The sequence below is a fragment of the Thermothelomyces thermophilus genome, chromosome 3 (genome assembly GCF_000226095.1).
Source record: "Thermothelomyces thermophilus ATCC 42464 chromosome 3, complete sequence".
NCBI classification, from domain to species: Eukaryota; Fungi; Ascomycota; class Sordariomycetes; order Sordariales; family Chaetomiaceae; genus Thermothelomyces; species Thermothelomyces thermophilus.
Window position 1 is genome coordinate 4,351,549 of NC_016474.1, and position 17,883 is coordinate 4,369,431.

Genomic DNA, 17,883 nt, shown 5'->3' on the forward strand with positions numbered 1-17,883 from the left:
GGTCAACCGACTGCTCTGAAGTTAAAAGTCAGGTATGCTTTATTGAGGTCATTGCAACATCCAACATCCTTCTGGTCAAGGTGAAGAGGGTTTCTCTTTGATAGGTGGCAAAACCACTACAATCGGTTTGAGGTTATTCAACGTGTGTCGCCGACCCAAGCCTCGGGTGTTATGATTCTCTTTACGGTACTGAAGATCCCCTCCGAGCTGTTATCGGTCATCAGGACAATGCTGCCCTCACAGAACACAAGAGGTACTTTAGCCGAAAGTGCCAGATACTACCTATACAATCGGTCAAAGACGGTCTCTAATAATAAACCTTAGATTATGTCCTTACTCGTGAGGGCAACGAGTCGCTGAAGCTGTGCTGTTGTATTGTGAGGCCCATCCTGTTTAAAAAACTACGAGAAAGGCCAAGACCAGCCAGACCGTTCGCCTCCGATTAGACTCATTATCGGCAGCTGTTCATCGTGAGCTCCCTCTTTCCTCTCTTCCCTCCCTAATTGGAAACCCCCCAAGAGACGGGAATCGCTTACCTACGACTGCGGCTTTCCCTTTGCGCGAATCCTAGCCACGTACGGCCAGATCAACAGCGGCGCCGGCAGGCCCAAGGCGAGCGAAACAAAGGCCAAGAAGCTGTTCCCCCAACCGTACCCCAGACTGCGGTACATGAGCGGCGCGAAGAGCGGAAAGGCAAAGCCGGCGATGCTGCGAAGGAAAGGAACTGCGAGGCGGCCGCGGCCGAGGCGACGCAGGTGCTGTAGGCGTCCATGACGTACGCCTGTATGGCCTGCGTGTTGAGGGTGATACCGCAGCCGAAGAACGCGGCGCCGACGTCGGGCCCGATCCAGGGCGTGCACCGGTCAGTCGTCCAGCCGTCGACGAACAGCCCGCCGGGATCAGCATGGCGCCGGGCACCATCAGCGGCGCACAGTACTCGGGCACGGCGTCCCCGTCGCCACGGGCCTTCTTCTTCTTCTCCTTCAGGTGCCTCCACAGGCGGTCTGTGGCTCGGGCGCCGACTTGGGCCGCCAGCGTGTACCCGATGACTAGCGCAAGGTATTGCAGTCCGCTCTGCGCCTCGGTCTGGCGGTACCGTTCCACCCACAGGCTGGCAAAGGTGGACAGGACGACGTAGAGGACCCCAAAGTTGTAAGCCAGGAACAGGGACATGATCTGCAGCGCAGGCTGCGTCGCGAGGAGTCGGACCGGGCGGGTCAGAGCCCTGGAGAGCTTTGATGTGAGCGGGTCGCTCCCGCCGTCGTTGTTGGCGACTTGGTAAGGCTGGTTCGTCTGTTTGCGAAGGGTTGCCGCCCACCGGCGCAGAAGGATGATCGCGTATGTCTCGCGAACGACCGCGAGCCCCACTAGAACAAGGACACCGTCGAAGATGGAAAGGATCCAAACGATCCAGCGCCAACCGATTGTCTGCGTCACGGCACCGCCGCCAATGGGGCCCAACGCTGGCCCAAGTAGGGCGAGGAAGGTCGCGATGGCGAACGACTTGTTGCCCTGCGATGGCGGCCAGAGATCCGCTAGAACGGGGTTCGTGAGCTAGGTTGACGTACATGTAGTTAGTCTCGGATCATATCATCAGGGGGAATGAGAGGTGGTGAAAGCTTGTAAGCGGGGTTTTGCCGAGTGCCTACTGCAAAGTCTACGCTTGCACCGATGCCAGCGAGAAGCCGACCAGCGATCAGCAAGCCGGCGGTCACGATGAACCCGCACACAGTATTCCACAGGATATAGAAGCAGTTGGGGACGATCCAGGCCTGCCGCCGCCCAAACGTCTCCGCAAGAGGCGCGAGCACCATCGGGCCGAAAGCAAAGGACAAGACAAAGATGGACAGGAAGATCTGCGCCTCATCCTGACTCGTTCCGAGATCTGAGGCAATGGAAGAAAGCGCGGGCGCCAGCATCGCCCCGAACGTGAGCGTCACCAGCCCACCCAGGGACAGCAGCACCGTGATGGCCCATTTATGCATGTCGCTCCAATTATGCGGGTGACCCGCGTCGCCGTCGCCTTCCCATGTGACCTACGAGAGCAATCTGGTTAGCGGAGAGCTGGAGTAATTAGCTAATTAGAGCGAAGGTAGCGGGCAAAAAGAAGCACAGAATTCGCACCAGCAAAATGGTGTCTGTCAGTTGTCGTTCCTGCGGCCCTCCTGGCCCCTTACCGCCCTCCAGGTCGCCCGGAGTGGTGTTAAAGCCGCCTGTTGGGCCATTCCGAGCCACCTCGGAAATGGGCATAGCTACTTTACGCTTAGAAGCCTACCCTCAAGGACTCGAACCGACGTGCTTCAGGTCGCGAGTGGTGGTCAGTGGCGGTGTTGGAATCAGCGCTCTACGAAAACACGGTTCTGCTGGAGGATATCAGCCTGGCCCCTAACGTCAGGCCGGAGAGTCCGGCGGGTCCAAGACTCCCTTGATGCTAACTGAAGAGCCTCTCTCAATCTGCAGCGTACCAGAAGCCGTGAACATCCCAGCAGCACAAGTAGGGCCAGCTTGCACGCGCCTTAGCCCAGGGACTAATTATCGAAAGAGTACATGTAGTACAGACTGGGTCTGAGACGTGAGCATGGTGCATGGTTATTCATGATGTCAACTTGAAGTGGCAGCAGCATTGACTCCATGTGGCAAGGCCAACGTTCTGAGCCGGGAAATGGTTGACCTTCTAGTCCCCCCCCCTTTCCCAAACAGGAAAATGGGACTTTGGAAAAGCTGAATCAGATGAGAATGTAGCCTAATTATATGCCTCTTCAAGCTTAGCCAGGGGGGGAGGACCTGTGTGTATCGGGACGCAAGGAAAATATTGAGCTTGTACGGGAATGGTAAGAAAGTAGGGAACTTCGCTAAACTTCAGGAACCAACAAAGGCTGCTATGCTACGCAAGCTTATCTAAAGCTAATGTAAAGGACTTTGGAGACCGGTGGAAGGAATAGCCAGCTGAACCTCTTGCAGAACGAAGACGGAAGTACTGGCTTAAAGTTCCACCCTGTTATCCACTATAATAAACTTCAGATGAACCAAACCATTTTGGTAAATAATCACTAGGAGATCATAGATACAGTGGTAGTCGGCTACCGGGTATCCCGTCGTCTTATGTACACCTAGCGGGGAGATTAATTATCTCGCAAAGAATTGGGAAATGCCGGCCCGCAGTTCTTCGAACCTGGCTTTGAGCTTTAATATAGGTGGGTGGACTCAGCGACTCCTTGGGTGAGCACGGCTCGAGGTTGATGATGCAGGGTGTTTTAATACTGCAAATAATGGCAAGCACCAGGGCTGTAATGTTCGGGGTCAGTCGGGTTTACGGATACAGGATTAATTCTTCCGGGTCTCGGCGGGGCCTCCGTAACGGTTGAACTGCCGTGCCGCGACCGCTCTCTTCCGAAATGTGGGTGTCCACCGGGGCAATAACACCTTGGAGCCTACCCGGTCATGCGAGTTTAGAAGATGAGAGAATTCTTTGAGACAACTTAGGGGTTCCGTACATGTTTAGGAGATTGTCTGAAGAGATCTACAGCTGCCTAATCTGGACCTTGTCAATGTCGACAAAGAACTTGGCAGAGCCATTTGAGGTCACGGATTCACAGAGATAACATCTCACATAGACATCGCGGTCTCATCGGGGCAAAGAGAGTCGCAATCGTCTAATTATACTATATACTATGTTGATACAGAATATAACCGAGAGTGTAATTGATCGGTAATTAATGATTCAACGCTCTTGCTGGAAATCTGTTTCAGAGGGGTCAGGCCCCTGAATACTCCGTTATGAGCCTTGGCCGTAGCAGAGATCAATCCTATGTCGTACGGCAATTGTCCGAGTCGCGTATATCGAGAGAGCGTGTGTACTCCGTAGGTCGGTTCAGTTGGCTGCTTTTGCCGCTGTTGGGTCCGACTCGGAGGGAGCTCGAGGCCGAGTGGGGCTGAAGATTCCGTTTGCCACCATCTTCCGTGGTCCGGGCGCCAAGGAATGGCGCAATCCGATCAGCGCTGGGCGACTGGTCGCGACAGCCGCGACAGCCGGTAGGAGCTTGTGGCATGTTATGCTTCGTTAGGTGCGTTTGCAGAAATACTTTGGACATATTCCATAGACCATTAGTATGGCGACACTCAAATTAGCGAGCGCCATCTATGGAAGGCCGGGCCGTGGTCGGTTTTGAACTTTGCTCTCTCTAGCGAATAAAATGCACGTGCCGCTAGCCAGTCTGAAGTTGCGGTATGGTTGAGCACCTTGATGGACATGGACTTCCTCTTGCCAGGTAACCATCCGGAGTACGAAGCATGTCTTGAATACATACATACGTACATACATAGCTACCTTGCATACATTATAATACTCCGCAAGTGCCTGAACTATACAGCATACTTGTAGCGGATTAGTCTCGACGCTGGGCGCAAACGCGCGTCAAATATCGGAATGGCCGCCGAACGATAGCATTCGACACCTAGCGGAAGAAGCCTACTTGGAGTTTATCAACGAGACACAGGACCTCCGCTTGCAGCTTGATTGTCCGGGTTGCCACCCGCTCTCCAGTGACGGCCCGTACCTGGCTACGACGACCTTGCAGGGGACGAGCATTCGTCAAGAATTTTTTTCTAAGAAGGCTAGTCGCGTGACCTGCTTTATTAGTTTGATGTGAGCCAATGAATGGCTTTCCCGAATTCTGTAAAGTGCCAATTCTCTGTTTTCCAGTCATCTCTCTGGCCCGGAGGGTTAGTTGATTCCTTATCCATGGCGTAAGCTTTCATTACTGCTTCCACTGGCGAGACTTTACGAGGATAACTTCATTATATTGAATTGACGGTTCCATGTATGAAATTTCGCGAGAGCGAACAGTACTCCGTAAAGCCTTTTCTCTGGCGATGATGTGGGTCTCTGATCTTTTTGTTAGTGGTTTACACCGCCCGCAAGGACACCGAGGAACGTGCTGCTCCGCTTTATCGTTCACCCGAGAACCGAATATCTCTGAAGATGAAAGTACACAGTAAAGCACTCAAAAGCATTCAAAACCCCTCTTAGTACACACACCTGATCAGCTCCTTTTAGGAAATGTGTGTGAGACATTTATCCTTGATCTCACTCCCGCTGCAGCTTTTCCTTGTCAATTGACGGCCTCTCGATCGATGTCTCACCTGGAGTTTTGCACTAACAATTGCTACCCTCCCGATATCCGAAGCTGCGGCAGCGGGACGCACAGACCATGCAATTACCTGATAACGCAATTCCTGGCGCAAAGCACCAAAGCAGCTCCACCATCCGATTTCGCCATTCTGCCCGCCTTTTGCACCAGCGTGGCTCCTCGACCACAGCATTCCGACGAAACTGAAGCCGTTCCCTGCCAAGCGCAATTCAACTTAGTGTCCACGGCGCTTATACCTTGGGAAGTGGTCTAGTGTTTAAACTACAACTCACGGAGGAAGGTAGAAGGAGACAAAAGATCGAGCAATCGAGTTCCAAGCGACTCGCGATCCATCTTATCTCACCTACCTGGTTGTCGATCCGCTTCCAAGCCCGCCCCCCTAGCTCTCGTACCATCTGCCTATAGCAGGATTGCGAACTCGCAGCCGCGCATTGCGTGCCACCGTGCCGCTCCTATCGAAACTTACTCGGACCGCTTGACCGCTCCGAAACCCGGCTGGCCGTAACACAAAGCCCAGCTTCTCGACCGAAACAAGAAGCAGCACGCAATCGACTCAGCCTGACCATCACTGGCAAGCGAGCCCAATGCTTGCACGGGCCATCTAGCCTGGTACAGACGCAAGACGCCCCTTTGCTTGCGTCCCACCCTCCAGCCCCTGATGGAGCGCCCGCAATCTTCCATCTCCCTCCATGACCGTCCGCCATTTCCGGGGCACCATGGCATCGATCTTTCGACGGATGACGCCGACCAGGCGATCTTGACGGGCCACTCTCTCCAGACCCATAAGAACCGCGAGATTCTGGATAGGCCAGAGAACGACCAGGATCAGCCACTTGAAGCAGGCACGAACTGCAGTCGGCGACGACCAGAGGAGGAGGCGAGGGGGCGACCGCGCGATAGCATGACCAACATGTCGTCGTCTTTGATCGGAAAGACAGTCAAGCCCTTCTTGAGGGAGCACATCCCGACCCTGTATGCTCCAGTCGGGAAGTCGAAGAACGAGGAATCAGCGAGGGAGAATAATCCGAACACCAAGTACTGCTATCGCCACAGACCCGATTCGAAATGCCGACGAGCCGCCGACGAGGCCAAGATGGTCATGATACAGCGGGAGCTGGATAAGCTCACGCCGGCGGACCAACAAGCCATCACCCATGTGTGGTCCTTGTTCTCGGCCGCGCCGGCACGCCATCGCGAGCTGATGTTGCAGGGCGTCCTCGCTCAGCTCTGTTTCCCCCAGCTTTCCCTCGTCTCGCGCGAAGTCAACGAGGCGCTCAAGATCGACTTCATCACCGCGCTGCCCGTCGAGCTCGCGCAAAAGATTCTATGCTACCTCGACACCGTGAGCCTGACCAAGGCCGCACAGGTCAGCCAACGGTGGCGGATGCTGGCCGATGACGATGCTGTTTGGGTGCGCATGTGCGAGCAACACGTGAACCGGAAGTGCACCAAGTGTGGCTGGGGGCTGCCCCTTCTGGAACGGAAGAGGCTGCGCAATTACACGCGGGCGCGGCAACTCGCCAAGGACAACTCCAACGGCAGGATACAGGAGCTATCCGACTCCCTGCAGTCGGACTCTCAAGGGCAGACTTCAGCAAAACGTCATCTCGAATCGAACGACGGTCCTGATGCGAAGCGGCAGTGTGTTGACAAGCCGTCGAACGAGGAACCCAAGCCCCGGAGCTGGAAGGCAGTATACAAGGATCGGTGGCAGGTAAGAGATACTCGACCGTCCCCTCTTGGGCTGATACGATGCTGATCATCTCGATAGGTCGGATACAACTGGAAATATGGGCGATGCTCGGTCAAGACGTTGAAAGGGCACACTAACGGTGTGACCTGTCTTCAACTGGACGATAACATTCTTGCAACCGGGTCGTACGACGCCACCATCAAAATATGTATGTGCCTCTCGCAACATTGTTTGCTGGTTCTTGAAGCTAATCAAGCCGGTCAGGGAACATTGAGACGGGCGAGGAAATCCGCACGCTCCGTGGCCATACGCGGGGAATCCGGGCGCTGCAGTTTGATGATTCCAAACTGATCAGCGGCAGCTTGGACCGTATGTCACCAACCCCCCCTCGTCCTTGAGCTAATTCAAGCTGCTGACTCCGGAGTAGACACCATCAAAATCTGGAACTGGCACACTGGCGAGTGCATCTCGACGCTGCAGGGCCACACCGACGGCGTTGTCAGTGTGAACTTTGAGGCCCAGCTCCTCGCGAGTGGCTCGATCGACAAGAGCGTCAAGATCTTTGACTTCAACTCCAAGGAGGCCTTCTGTCTGAAAGGCCATAGCGACTGGGTCAACTGCACGCGGCTAGACATCAACAGCAGGACGGTCATGTCGGCCTCGGATGACACTACCGTGAAGCTCTGGGATCTGGATACCAGGCAGCCCATCCGCACCTTTGAAGGTCACGTCGGCCACGTTCAACAGGTTCTACTCCTCCCCCCGGAGTACGAGCCAGACGATGAGCTGCTGACCGGCAACGCCGGGCTGGGTGACAACAGCGACGCGGTATCGGTGGCAAGCGGCACCGACGGGACCCCGACGGTGTCCTTCGTCCAGCCGGAACGGCGCAGCAGCTCGCCGTCTCGAGAGGGAGACATCCGGTCCATGTACGGGCCGTCGTTTGCCTCGGACCCGTCACGTCCTCTTCCCCCACGATACTTCCTCTCGGGCGCCTTGGACAGCACGATCCGCCTTTGGGACAGCGCAACGGGCCGGTGCCTGAAGACTATGTTTGGCCATCTCGAGGGCATCTGGTCGCTCGCCGGGGACACGATTCGCGTCATCAGCGGAGCCAACGACGGCATGGTCAAATCCTGGGAGCCGCGCAGCGGGAAGTGCGATGCAACGTTTGTGGGGCACCGGGGCCCCGTAACGTGTGTGGGGCTTAGCGATAGCCGCATGGCGAGCGGCAGCGAGGACGGAGAAATCCGGGTTTATTCGTTCAAGGACATCGGAACTCCAAACGGGCAGTGTGTGCTGGATGCCAGCACCCCCAGCTAGATCGGAGACGACACGGCGTTCAACCGCGGTCCTCCTCCTCGTTTCTCTTTCTCATTATCTCCTTTTCTTTTCTTTTCTTTTTTTTCTGTTCCTTTATGGCGGATGCGTCTGCAAAAGCAGGACTGGTGTTTTGGCTCCTCTGGGCGGGCTTGGACAAGTGGCATCGGCGCTGGCGAATTCTCTGTTTCTACTGTACGCGCTTGTCGTTGGGTCTTGAAAACAAAAAGGGCTTATAGAAGGAGGCGCCGTGATTTCTGGACGGGCAGGGGGGATTCTTTTCGTTGGACACCAATACCCTTTTTAACAATACCATTTTTCATTTTTACTGTCAGTCCGTATTGGCAATGGAGTGGGGGGTGTATGATTTGCCGCCTTCATTCTCCAATGATGTGTTACCGTTGTCGTCACCCTTATCGTCGCCGGTGCGCCCCAGTCTCCTCGTGTACCTTTCATTTCTTTCGCTACTTACCTGGCCATCCGGCTGCTGACGGCCAGTGGCCCGAGCAAGGAAACACTTTCGGCTCACCCAAGATGACCTCGGCATTGAATGGTTGCGGCCTGGCCAGTTCGTTCCCGGAAGCGTCCGAGCTTGGGGCTAGGTGTGTGGGGCATACGCCCCTCAGCGTTCCCCGCAATCACAAGCTCGGCTTGGGGTCGGTTATCGCTACGTCACTGCAAGATCACAAGCCAGCGAAGACGCCTCTTGGACCGTTCCTCGCCACGAGCGCAAGCCGAACTTGTTATAGGCACGCATCTTGCGGTCAATCCCCGCGGAAATTCCTCAAGGAAACCAAAAAAGGGGCATTTAGCGCTGCAGCCCAGAACAGGGAAATGCTGAGCTATAGTCAGAATGCCGCGACCAGAGGTACCGGGGGAAGAAAGAAATTGGAGACTTGGGGCGCTTGCTCCGCTAAGCCGATGGACGGGCCGTCACCGACCAAAAAAAGCCGCCTCCACACACCTGCCCGTGTGTCCGAACGTTGAGAGCGCGCGCTCTTGGCCAATCCGTTACACCCCGTCATGATCCTTGCAGATCCGCCCTCCGTCTTTTTGAGATCAAAGTGGCTTTGCTGTGCTGTCCCGTTGGGGATTAAACTCGTCTCGCTACTGGCTTTCCCGGCCACGGACGAATGGTCAGTTACCCTCCTGGGCTAGTCCCCCCTGGCTCAATCCACCATTGCGGATCTCGTTCCTTTGCTTTCCATGCCCCGAACCCTGAAGTTGGACAAGTCGTTCTAGGTCTGCCCCATGAATTTGAATCATATCTGGGGGGCGCCCCAGTACCTCGTTTGTTCGGCCTGACGCCCGCCCGGCTCGGCTGCTGCTCCGGCCACACACCCGATCTGCCGTGACCTGAAGAGTCATATTTCTGGGGCCGGACCTCCCTGAAAACACCAGCCCCTCCCCCCATTGCCTTTATTTCTTCTTCTCGTTGTTACCCTCTGGTGATACCCTTTCCATTTGGTTCCATTTGGTCCCCATTGCCCTCTTCCGGTCTCGTCGGGACCCTCCCATTCCCGATCTTGGTCAACACCACGATCTCCCCATATCCCCGGACTCGGACATCTTGACGCCCCTCAGCCGCGGTTCACCAATTTCCCCCCAACACGATTCAGAACGCGGTTAACCGAAAGACGGAGAGCACACGATAGCACCGTTTTTGCAACTTTGCAACCTTTTCAGCCGGTCGCCACAGGTTGGTTGGCCACCCTAGAACTAAAGGATAATAACATCATCCTCGGCATCCGGAGAAACGGGCTTGGCGCTGCGCAACGGCGATTGCTCGGATATCGTTCATTGGCAGTTCTGGGTGCAAATCCAGAGAGAGATTGGCGAAGAAGGAAAGGAGTAAAAAGCCTAAACAATTACAATTAAACAACAGGGGATAGAGAAAGATGGCGACAAAAGTTGGCAAAGACGGCAAGAAGCCGACGACGGCGGCAACCAACCTTATCGGTGAGCACTACTATAACCCCCCCCCCCCCCCCCGGGCCGCAGTGCCCGAGTCGCATTGCTCGATTGATGCGTTCGTCAGTCATACTGATGCGTTGAGTCGCCGTGCAGCGGGTGGAGGTGCTGGCATGATGGAGGCGCTGGTGTGCCATCCCCTTGGTGAGTGGTCCCTTGCAGCGCGCTTGTGAGATGGGAAATTCTTGGGGATCTAACGCAATGGGGGCGCTTGCGACAGATACCATCAAGGTGCGGATGCAACTCTCGCGGCGCGGGCGGCAACCGGGCATGCCCAAGCGCGGCTTCATCAGGACCGGCGTCGAGATCGTACGCAAGGAGACGCCGCTCGGCCTGTACAAGGGCCTGGGTGCCGTGTTGACGGGCATCATCCCCAAGATGGCGATCCGGTTCACCTCGTTCGAGTGGTACAAGCAGCTGCTCGCCAACAAGCAGACGGGCGTCCTCTCGGGCCAGAGCCTGTTCTTCGCCGGCCTGGCCGCGGGCGTCACGGAGGCCGTCGCCGTGGTGACGCCGATGGAGGTGGTCAAGATCCGCCTGCAGGCGCAGCACCACAGCATGGCGGACCCGCTCGACGTGCCCAAGTACCGCAACGCGGCGCACGCGCTCTACACCATCGTCAAGGAGGAGGGCGTGGGCGCGCTGTACCGCGGCGTGTCGCTGACGGCGCTGCGGCAGGGCAGCAACCAGGCCGTCAACTTCACCGCCTACACCTACTTCAAGGAGTGGCTCTACCAGTGGCAGCCCGAGTACAAGGGCGGCAACCTGCCCAGCTACCAGACCACCCTGATCGGCCTCGTCTCGGGCGCCATGGGCCCGCTGAGCAACGCGCCCATCGACACCATCAAGACGCGCCTGCAGAAGATGAAGGCCGAGGAGGGCACCACGGCGCTGCAGCGTATCACCAAGATTGCGGGCGACATGTTCCGGTACGTTGTTTTCCCCCGCTTCTCTCCCAAATGCTTTTCATATCCTTCCTCCGTTTCCCTCCCCCCCCCCCCCTTTTTATTCTCCATGTGCCGTACATCGACGAGCTGACAAATGCTTCGAATAACAGACAAGAAGGTCTCCACGCCTTTTACAAGGGTATCACGCCGCGGATCATGCGTGTCGCGCCCGGCCAGGCCGTGACCTTCACCGTCTACGAATTCCTCAAGGAGAAGCTCGAGAAGAGCGGGCCGGCGATCCTTACGGGTGGAAGGTACGAGGAGTGAACAAAACAATATTACAATCCTTACAAAAAGAGGGGAAAAAAAAAACACCACCCAGCACCCATCATCACTTCCTGACTCCCCCGCACTCTCTCTTCCCCCGACTTCCCTCCTCGTGTGCGTGTGGCGCACCATCCGGAATTGCCTTGTTCGTCTTGTACATACATACGTACTCATGGCAAGTGGGGCGGGCATAAATATGGGTTTGACAGAGCGATCCCGGTGCTTCCTGCATTGGCTTGTTTGATTTTTTCCTTTTTTCTTTTTTAAATTTCCTGGTTTTTTTCCTCGAATTATGGTTATGCTGATATCTCTCGTTTTCTTCTCTTGCTCCTCCGTGTCTAGCAGCCGCGATCGGGAATTTGATAGCATGAAGGCCAAAGCTTGAACACCACGTCACGACGGGGATCGAGGAGAACAGGAGAGGGGATGGATGATGGGGGGATAGATCAGAGGCCGAGATTTGGGAAACGAAAATAGACGGGGCTCCAAGGGTAGAGTTGGGATCCACGGTGCAACCTGCTGCGTGTTTGGTTCGGTCGTGGCATTCGGAGTCTGGTCGCCGTGTCCGGGAGAGGTGCTTTTCATGTGTATGATACAGGGCCTGCAAGGTCTACTTACCATGGATGTAAATATATTTCCGTTTAGATGTGCATCTGCAGTTGCGGTTTGTTTGCTCCGTTGCATCTAGATCTTGACAGATGACAGATAATTAAGTTCTGCGATTGGCTCGACCTGCGTTTCGCTCTGTTGGTACCTTAAAATGTATACATATTACACATCTCGGAGCGAAGGCAAGAGCTTCGCTTCTATATACTGGCCTAACGGGTACAAGCGGAGGGCCTCGTTGATGCCTTTTCTCCGTGGTTCGCGTTGCAGGGGAAGAAGGGGGGGGGGGGGGGGGAGGCGTAGTACTGGATCAGCTGGGCGATGGAGATGGCCTTCCAGACGGACCCCCCGTCATCCACGAAGCTCCGGTCGGTGGGAGCGTAGCGCACCACGGGGCCGTACCGTCGGTGGAGCGCATGCATCCATGTCACTTGCTTGCCGGTGATGCAGGCAACCCAAAAAGGGATGCGGCTCACAGAACAAAGGAGCGGGCCCGGGAAGCCTGCGAGAGGGTGAAACACGGCAGCAGACTGTAGAGCGCGTTGAACCGGTCCGTCTTCTCCCGGCTCAGCTCCCCGGCCCGGTCGATGGCCCCCTGCACGTCCATTCCGAACTGGGCCATGATGACCGTGACGATGTTGTGCTCGTCGTCCCCGACGGCCTGCTCCTTGTTGTACGATAGCAGATCCTGTGCGACGGGGAGGAATTGCCGAGCAGGTAAGTTAGAACCTTCTTTTCTATTTCGTTTGGTTCGAAGGAAGATTCGGGTATTCGCTCACATTGCCAATGACGATCAAATCTACTGCGAGCGTCTCGAGCATGCGGAGGATCGGGTGCTCTCGGATGTGGTCCGGGATGTCCATGTCCATCTCCCACAGGGCAATGGTGGACGGGGCACCCGAGGTGTGGCGGCGGAGGAGAAAGTAACTATCGAGGTCAAGTATGCGCGACTGGGACCGGTGCTTGGCCTGCTGGGCGACCGATTCGACGTAGTCTATCCAGGTCTCGAGGAAGCGCCGCTTGAACATTTTGGTGGCCGTCTCGGAAAGACGGAGACAGAACCTGGTCGCCGAGGACGGGACGGGTGGGTAAGGGAAGCAGTTGGTAAGTGTTTATCTTTTTTTTTTTTTTTTTTTTTTTTTTTTTTTTTTTTTTTTTTGCTCTAATCGTATGCAGGCCGGAGAATGGAGGAGTAAGGGGAAGAGGGGAGAACAAGGCTTACTGCCGCGCGATCTCGCCACCAACCCACTCCCCTTTCGGCCGAGGCTTAATATTCGGGTGACAGAGGGCATCTGAACGCTGGCCTGGCGCCAGACAGGACAGGGTGCCGAGACCGGGTAGTTCTGGAAGCCACAAGCGAAGTGCATAACAGTATGTACACTACACGACAAGACGGGAGCAACAACACCATCCCGCGTGATATTGGGCACCTTGAGAAAAATTGGGGAAGGGAAGGGGAGGGTATATAATACCACCGAAGAAGGATCGAAAGACAACCCAAGATCGACCGGGCCGCTGCTCTGGTTTGGATCCAAGAGAATTTTTTTTCTCTTCTTTTTTTTTCTTCCCCATTCTTCGTCAGCGATGACGGGAGAAGCCTCCGAACCACATAGTTCGTGACGAGTCCCTCAAGGGATCCGCGCTCGGAATCTGACATTGCGAGCCCTGGAGTCCTACACCGCCGTCTTTCATCTAGGCAGTAATCCGTCCTCCGAACGCACTGCCTAGGAATATCCGTACCTACATCTACGCCACCTTCCTACTGTCTTCTTACCGCTGCGCAACAACTTTTAGGATTTCTCGAAGTCCCGCCGATAGGGATCCCCTTGCGGTCACTGCAACCTTCGTTCCCCGCCGTTTGCGTTCTGGCAGCCCGGCAGATGTCATGTAGAAATAAATGAAGGCGACTCACCCGTACCGCAATGGTCGTCCTGCCCGGCCAATGGGACACCACTGCGGGGGGATGCCACAGTGTGTTTTGACCCGTCTGTCACAGCCTGTCCCGTCCGGCGCCCAGCTTACTTACACCAAAATCAAAGTTGTGGGGTGGTTCTGTTCAAGGGGTTCTCCAAAAAAGGCACATGGTCGCGGACCAATCGGATCCTGCTAGAACCTTCCCCGTAGCACTTTTCACTCTTTACCCTCCTTGCTGGGAATATCAAATTGCGGCTTACGCCGTCGCCGTACCGCGTCCTTCCCGCACTGCGAACTGTGTAGTCCTGCAACCATTAATTACAACTTCGGCTCGCTGTAATCCCCTCAGCTAGGTTTGACCGCCGCTCTCTATTTGCTTTTGCTGGGCCGCGACTTCATATTTCGCAGACAGAGGTTGTTGCATTTTCTGCATTTCTCTGACTCTCCCTCCGGCCCCCCAGCCCGCCTCCCCCAACCCCGCGTCGCAACCCGGGGCGTTGACGCAGCTGCTGCTCTTTCTCTCTCTCGAACGACAACACAGACGCGCGCGCGCGCGCAGTAGCAGGTAAAAAAAGGATGGGTGCTGTTTTCTCCTCGCTACCAGGGACGCTGCTGCTCGGGGCGCTCCTGGCCGGACTGTACAGGCTGTACCGTGCGGCCCTCCCGAAGCCGCTGCCCAACATCTCGTACAACCGGGATGCCGCCAACAAGCTCTTCGGAGATGTCCCCGAGATGATGGCCTACGTCATGCGCACCAAGCGCATCTTTGTAAGTCATTGATACCCATCTTTGTTGCGTGAACCATGGACACCATTCCAATGTCCACCCACTCACGCCACTCCTCTCGATCCCATGATTGCTTGTTTGTCTTCCTCCCTGAGCAAATGCCAGATCTGATATTTGCCCGCAGTATCCGTGTTGCAGAGAATCTCTTGCGGCGGCCTCTCCTGACCCCCTCCTGACCCCCCATTCAAACATCTCTCTTCCTTCTGTTTGATTGAGGTCATCCGTTCGCCGATGGCTAACCATGGCTTCGTCGTCGCCTCCGCCACGTCGGACAGTGCTGGTTGACGTCTTTGACGATGCGGCACCAGAGCCCCATCATCCAGGCCTTCATCAAGCCCATGGCGCTGCCGTGGGTGGTGGTGACGGACCCGTTCGAGAGCCAGGACATACTGCTGCGGCGGACCAAGGAGTTTGACCGCAGCGGCTTCTTTGGCGACCTGATCGGCGGCATCCTGCCGGAACAGCACATCCAGTTCGTGTCCAGCGACGCCCGGTTCAAGAACAACCGCAACCTCATCAACCACCTGATGGCGCCCACCTTCATCACCGAGATCAGCGGGCCGCAGCTCTACAAGGTCGCCCTGACCATGATCCGCCTGTGGGAGCTCAAGTGCAGCCTGGCCAAGGGCCACCCCTTCCACGCGCACCACGACATCACCTACATGGCCCTCGACACCATCTTCGCCGGCATGTTCGGCCATCCGGAGACAGAAAGCGTCACGCTCGGCCGCCTGGATGAGGTGTCGGGCTGGGAGGCGACGCGCGAACAGCGGCTGCCCGCGAGCGAGGACGAGCCCGTCGTGTTCCCGGAGCCGGAGCTGCCCGCCATCTTCGCGGCCGCGCTGACGCTGGCCAACTCGGTCACGGACACGCAGCTGTCGCCCGCGCCGCGGCTGACCTCGTGGGTGCTGCGGCAGTTCCCCTTCATGAAGAGGGCCACCGCGATCAAGGATCAGTACATCCGCGACCGGGTGGACGAGGCGGTGGAGCTCATCGAGCAGGACGCTAGCGCGCCGCCGCGCACCGCCCTGCACTCGGTTCTTCTGCGCGAGCGCGACGTGGCGGCCAAGGAGGGGCGGCAACCGGACTACCGCAAGCGGGCCATCGCCGACGAGTTCTTCGGCTTCATGCTGGCCGGCCACGACACGTCGGCCACCACGGTCGCGTGGGGCGTCAAGTTCCTGGCCGACCACCCGGCCGTGCAGGACCGACTCCGGGCCGACCTGCGCGCCGCCATCCCGGACGCCGCCCTGGCCCGCCGCGCCCCGACGTACCAGGAGCTGTCGCGGGCGCACGTGCCCTACCTCGACGCCGTCGTCGAGGAGGTCCTCCGCCACGCCAACACCATCGCCTTCGTCGTCCGCCGCGCCATGCAGGACACCACCGTGCTCGGCCGCCACATCCCCAAGGGCACCGACGTCTTCCTCATGGCCAACGGCCCCGGCTACCTCGAGCCCAACATGCCCGTGCCCGACGAGATGCGCAGCCCGGGCGCGCGGCGGCAGCACGCGAGTGCTGCTGGCGACAACAGCGGCGGCGGTGCCGACGGCAGCGGCAAGAAGGCGCCGGCGCTGACGGGCGCGTGGGACGACGGCGACATTGGCGCCTTCAAGCCGGAGCGGTGGCTCAAGCGGGAGGCCGGCGGCGGCGAGGCGTTTGATCCCATGGCCGGACCGACCCTCGCCTTTGGGCTCGGCCATCGCGGCTGCTTCGGCAAGCGCTTTGCCCTGCACGGCCTCAAGATCCAGTTCGCCCTCATCGTCTGGCACTTCCACCTCCTCAAGGTCCCCGACGCCCTTAACAGCTACGAGGCCGTACAGCGCTTCGCCCGGGAGCCGACACAGTGCTACGTGCGTCTGAGCACCACCACCATCTAGTTAATTAATAATTAGTTGTTGGAAGCGGGTGATTCGAAGATAGTCGAAAACAAGAGAAATGATGAAAGAAGGAAGTGAGGAGGTGGGTTGGAAATGTCCTAAAATTAATTACATCATGCGCGCAGTTGAATTTGCCAATTGGTGAATGCGAGGCGCTTTCTGGTTTCCTGTTGTAGGCAGGAAGGAAAGAGGGGGCGCTTTCTTGGTTGTGGAACGTTGGCCTCAGGCGGCCCTCTCTCTCTTTCTCTCTCTCTTCCATGCCTCGACACCTCATATACCCCCCAATCTCCGATTTAAAATGCAAAGTCGGATGCAGGGTGCAACCTGAGCGGCCGGTAAGTTCCCGTACGGAGTACTGTGTTCTACGGAGTATGCACATGCATGTTTCCCGAGAGTCTCGCTTAGCATCCCGGATTCTGCCAAACAACAAGACTTTGTTGCACCCCAGCGCGCGGTTATCGAGGGACCCACATTCTCCGTGACATGTGCACGTTTGCCGAGTTAGCTACTACAGAAATGCACATTATCGGCTCAAGAATGCCGGACTCACTTATGCAGCCACGGCATGGAACAAAGTAATGCATACATAGTAGCAAGAAGTAACACAAAGCTTGGTTGAACGCAGCCTAGCCGTGTCATGTGACTGAGTCGACCCGACACCCGTCTCGGTCGGTGACGATGCGGCGAGCAACAGACCGTCAGGCGAAATAATTAATATGATTCTTCCTGCTGGGTTGCAATTGCAAGCAATATTTCGGCTAGGTGGCGTGTCAAACTTTACTAGCTACCATGCCGAACAGAAAGCTAAGGAGGAAAGTGTTTTTTTTGGTTGCCTGTCTGCCCAGAAAAGTCGATTTGGGCATCTCAGGTATTGATCTATACCACGGTCCAACTCATCGAGAACTCCCAATTTGACAAAGGGTAGGAGAGCTCGGTAGAAGTCCTCGCCCCCGACCCTGCGACTTGCAGTCCGCAAACTCTCAAAAGAACGGCTCTCTATTGCGCCTCGTATGGCTTATAGAGATGTTATTCTTCTCTCTACGACGCGTTTATGATGATTATCGCCTGCTTTTGTGTCTGAGACACGGGATGAGTGAGACGAAAGACGGTCTCGTACATACAGAGTACATCTGCGGGACCAATAGCGCTGCGGAAACATCAACTCAACTACCTTGACAAATTCTGTGTAGTCGAAGCATGACATGTCCGAAAACGAGGCGTGCTAACAGTAGATGAGTGTTCCCCCCTATCGGGAATGCCACTGGCGGGAATGGTGATCGAGTCCAGTTGAGCAAGCTGAGACCTCAGGGTTAGGGTTTACCTGAGCAATACAGGATGGTACGGTGGTACGA

At 56.5% G+C, this 17,883-nt stretch overlaps 5 protein-coding genes across 5 annotated transcripts; 3 read left to right on the top strand and 2 right to left on the bottom strand.

Moving 5' to 3' along the window:
• Positions 1–536: 536 nt before the first annotated feature.
• On the bottom strand, positions 537–2,225 carry MYCTH_2118664 (uncharacterized protein; the record flags this gene model as incomplete). Its single annotated transcript, XM_003663432.1, has 4 exons — positions 537–724; positions 888–1,554; positions 1,650–2,036; positions 2,178–2,225. 4 exons carry the CDS (start codon positions 2,223–2,225, stop codon positions 537–539), a joined length of 1,290 nt encoding a protein of 429 aa, XP_003663480.1.
• A 3,452-nt stretch (positions 2,226–5,677) lies between these two features.
• On the top strand, positions 5,678–8,440 carry MYCTH_2305429 (uncharacterized protein). The gene is made up of 4 exons (XM_003663433.1): positions 5,678–6,864; positions 6,922–7,051; positions 7,108–7,212; positions 7,271–8,440. Exons 1-4 carry the CDS (start codon positions 5,809–5,811, stop codon positions 8,164–8,166), a joined length of 2,187 nt encoding a protein of 728 aa, XP_003663481.1. The 5' UTR covers positions 5,678–5,808; the 3' UTR covers positions 8,167–8,440.
• A 1,475-nt stretch (positions 8,441–9,915) lies between these two features.
• On the top strand, positions 9,916–11,860 carry MYCTH_2305433 (uncharacterized protein). Its single transcript, XM_003663434.1, has 4 exons — positions 9,916–10,122; positions 10,231–10,278; positions 10,355–11,063; positions 11,192–11,860. Exons 1-4 carry the CDS (start codon positions 10,062–10,064, stop codon positions 11,346–11,348), a joined length of 975 nt encoding a protein of 324 aa, XP_003663482.1. The 5' UTR covers positions 9,916–10,061; the 3' UTR covers positions 11,349–11,860.
• A 566-nt stretch (positions 11,861–12,426) lies between these two features.
• Positions 12,427–13,247, bottom strand: MYCTH_2060085 (uncharacterized protein; the record flags this gene model as incomplete). The annotated part of the gene is made up of 3 exons (XM_003663435.1): positions 12,427–12,642; positions 12,734–13,016; positions 13,177–13,247. Coding segments are annotated over 3 exons (570 nt in total), but the record flags the coding sequence as incomplete, so codon positions are not given.
• A 1,007-nt stretch (positions 13,248–14,254) lies between these two features.
• Positions 14,255–16,660, top strand: MYCTH_2305436 (uncharacterized protein). The gene is made up of 2 exons (XM_003663436.1): positions 14,255–14,636; positions 14,930–16,660. The coding sequence occupies exons 1-2, from the start codon at positions 14,445–14,447 to the stop codon at positions 16,529–16,531; spliced, it is 1,794 nt and encodes a 597-aa protein (XP_003663484.1). The 5' UTR covers positions 14,255–14,444; the 3' UTR covers positions 16,532–16,660.
• Positions 16,661–17,883: the final 1,223 nt, after the last annotated feature.

What these genes read in the sequence shown, in the direction of transcription:
- MYCTH_2305429 (XM_003663433.1), top strand. Translation starts at nt 5,809, where the DNA reads ATGGAGCGCCCGCAATCTTCCATCTCCCTCCATGACCGTCCGCCATTT. An exon ending in TATACAAGGATCGGTGGCAG is followed by an intron (nt 6,865 to 6,921) that starts GTAAGAGATACT and finishes TCATCTCGATAG; the next exon opens with GTCGGATACAACTGGAAATA. An exon ending in CGACGCCACCATCAAAATAT is followed by an intron (nt 7,052 to 7,107) that starts GTATGTGCCTCT and finishes CAAGCCGGTCAG; the next exon opens with GGAACATTGAGACGGGCGAG.
- MYCTH_2305433 (XM_003663434.1), top strand. Translation starts at nt 10,062, where the DNA reads ATGGCGACAAAAGTTGGCAAAGACGGCAAGAAGCCGACGACGGCGGCA. An exon ending in GGCGGCAACCAACCTTATCG is followed by an intron (nt 10,123 to 10,230) that starts GTGAGCACTACT and finishes GTCGCCGTGCAG; the next exon opens with CGGGTGGAGGTGCTGGCATG. An exon ending in GCTGGTGTGCCATCCCCTTG is followed by an intron (nt 10,279 to 10,354) that starts GTGAGTGGTCCC and finishes CGCTTGCGACAG; the next exon opens with ATACCATCAAGGTGCGGATG.
- MYCTH_2305436 (XM_003663436.1), top strand. Translation starts at nt 14,445, where the DNA reads ATGGGTGCTGTTTTCTCCTCGCTACCAGGGACGCTGCTGCTCGGGGCG. An exon ending in TGCGCACCAAGCGCATCTTT is followed by an intron (nt 14,637 to 14,929) that starts GTAAGTCATTGA and finishes CACGTCGGACAG; the next exon opens with TGCTGGTTGACGTCTTTGAC.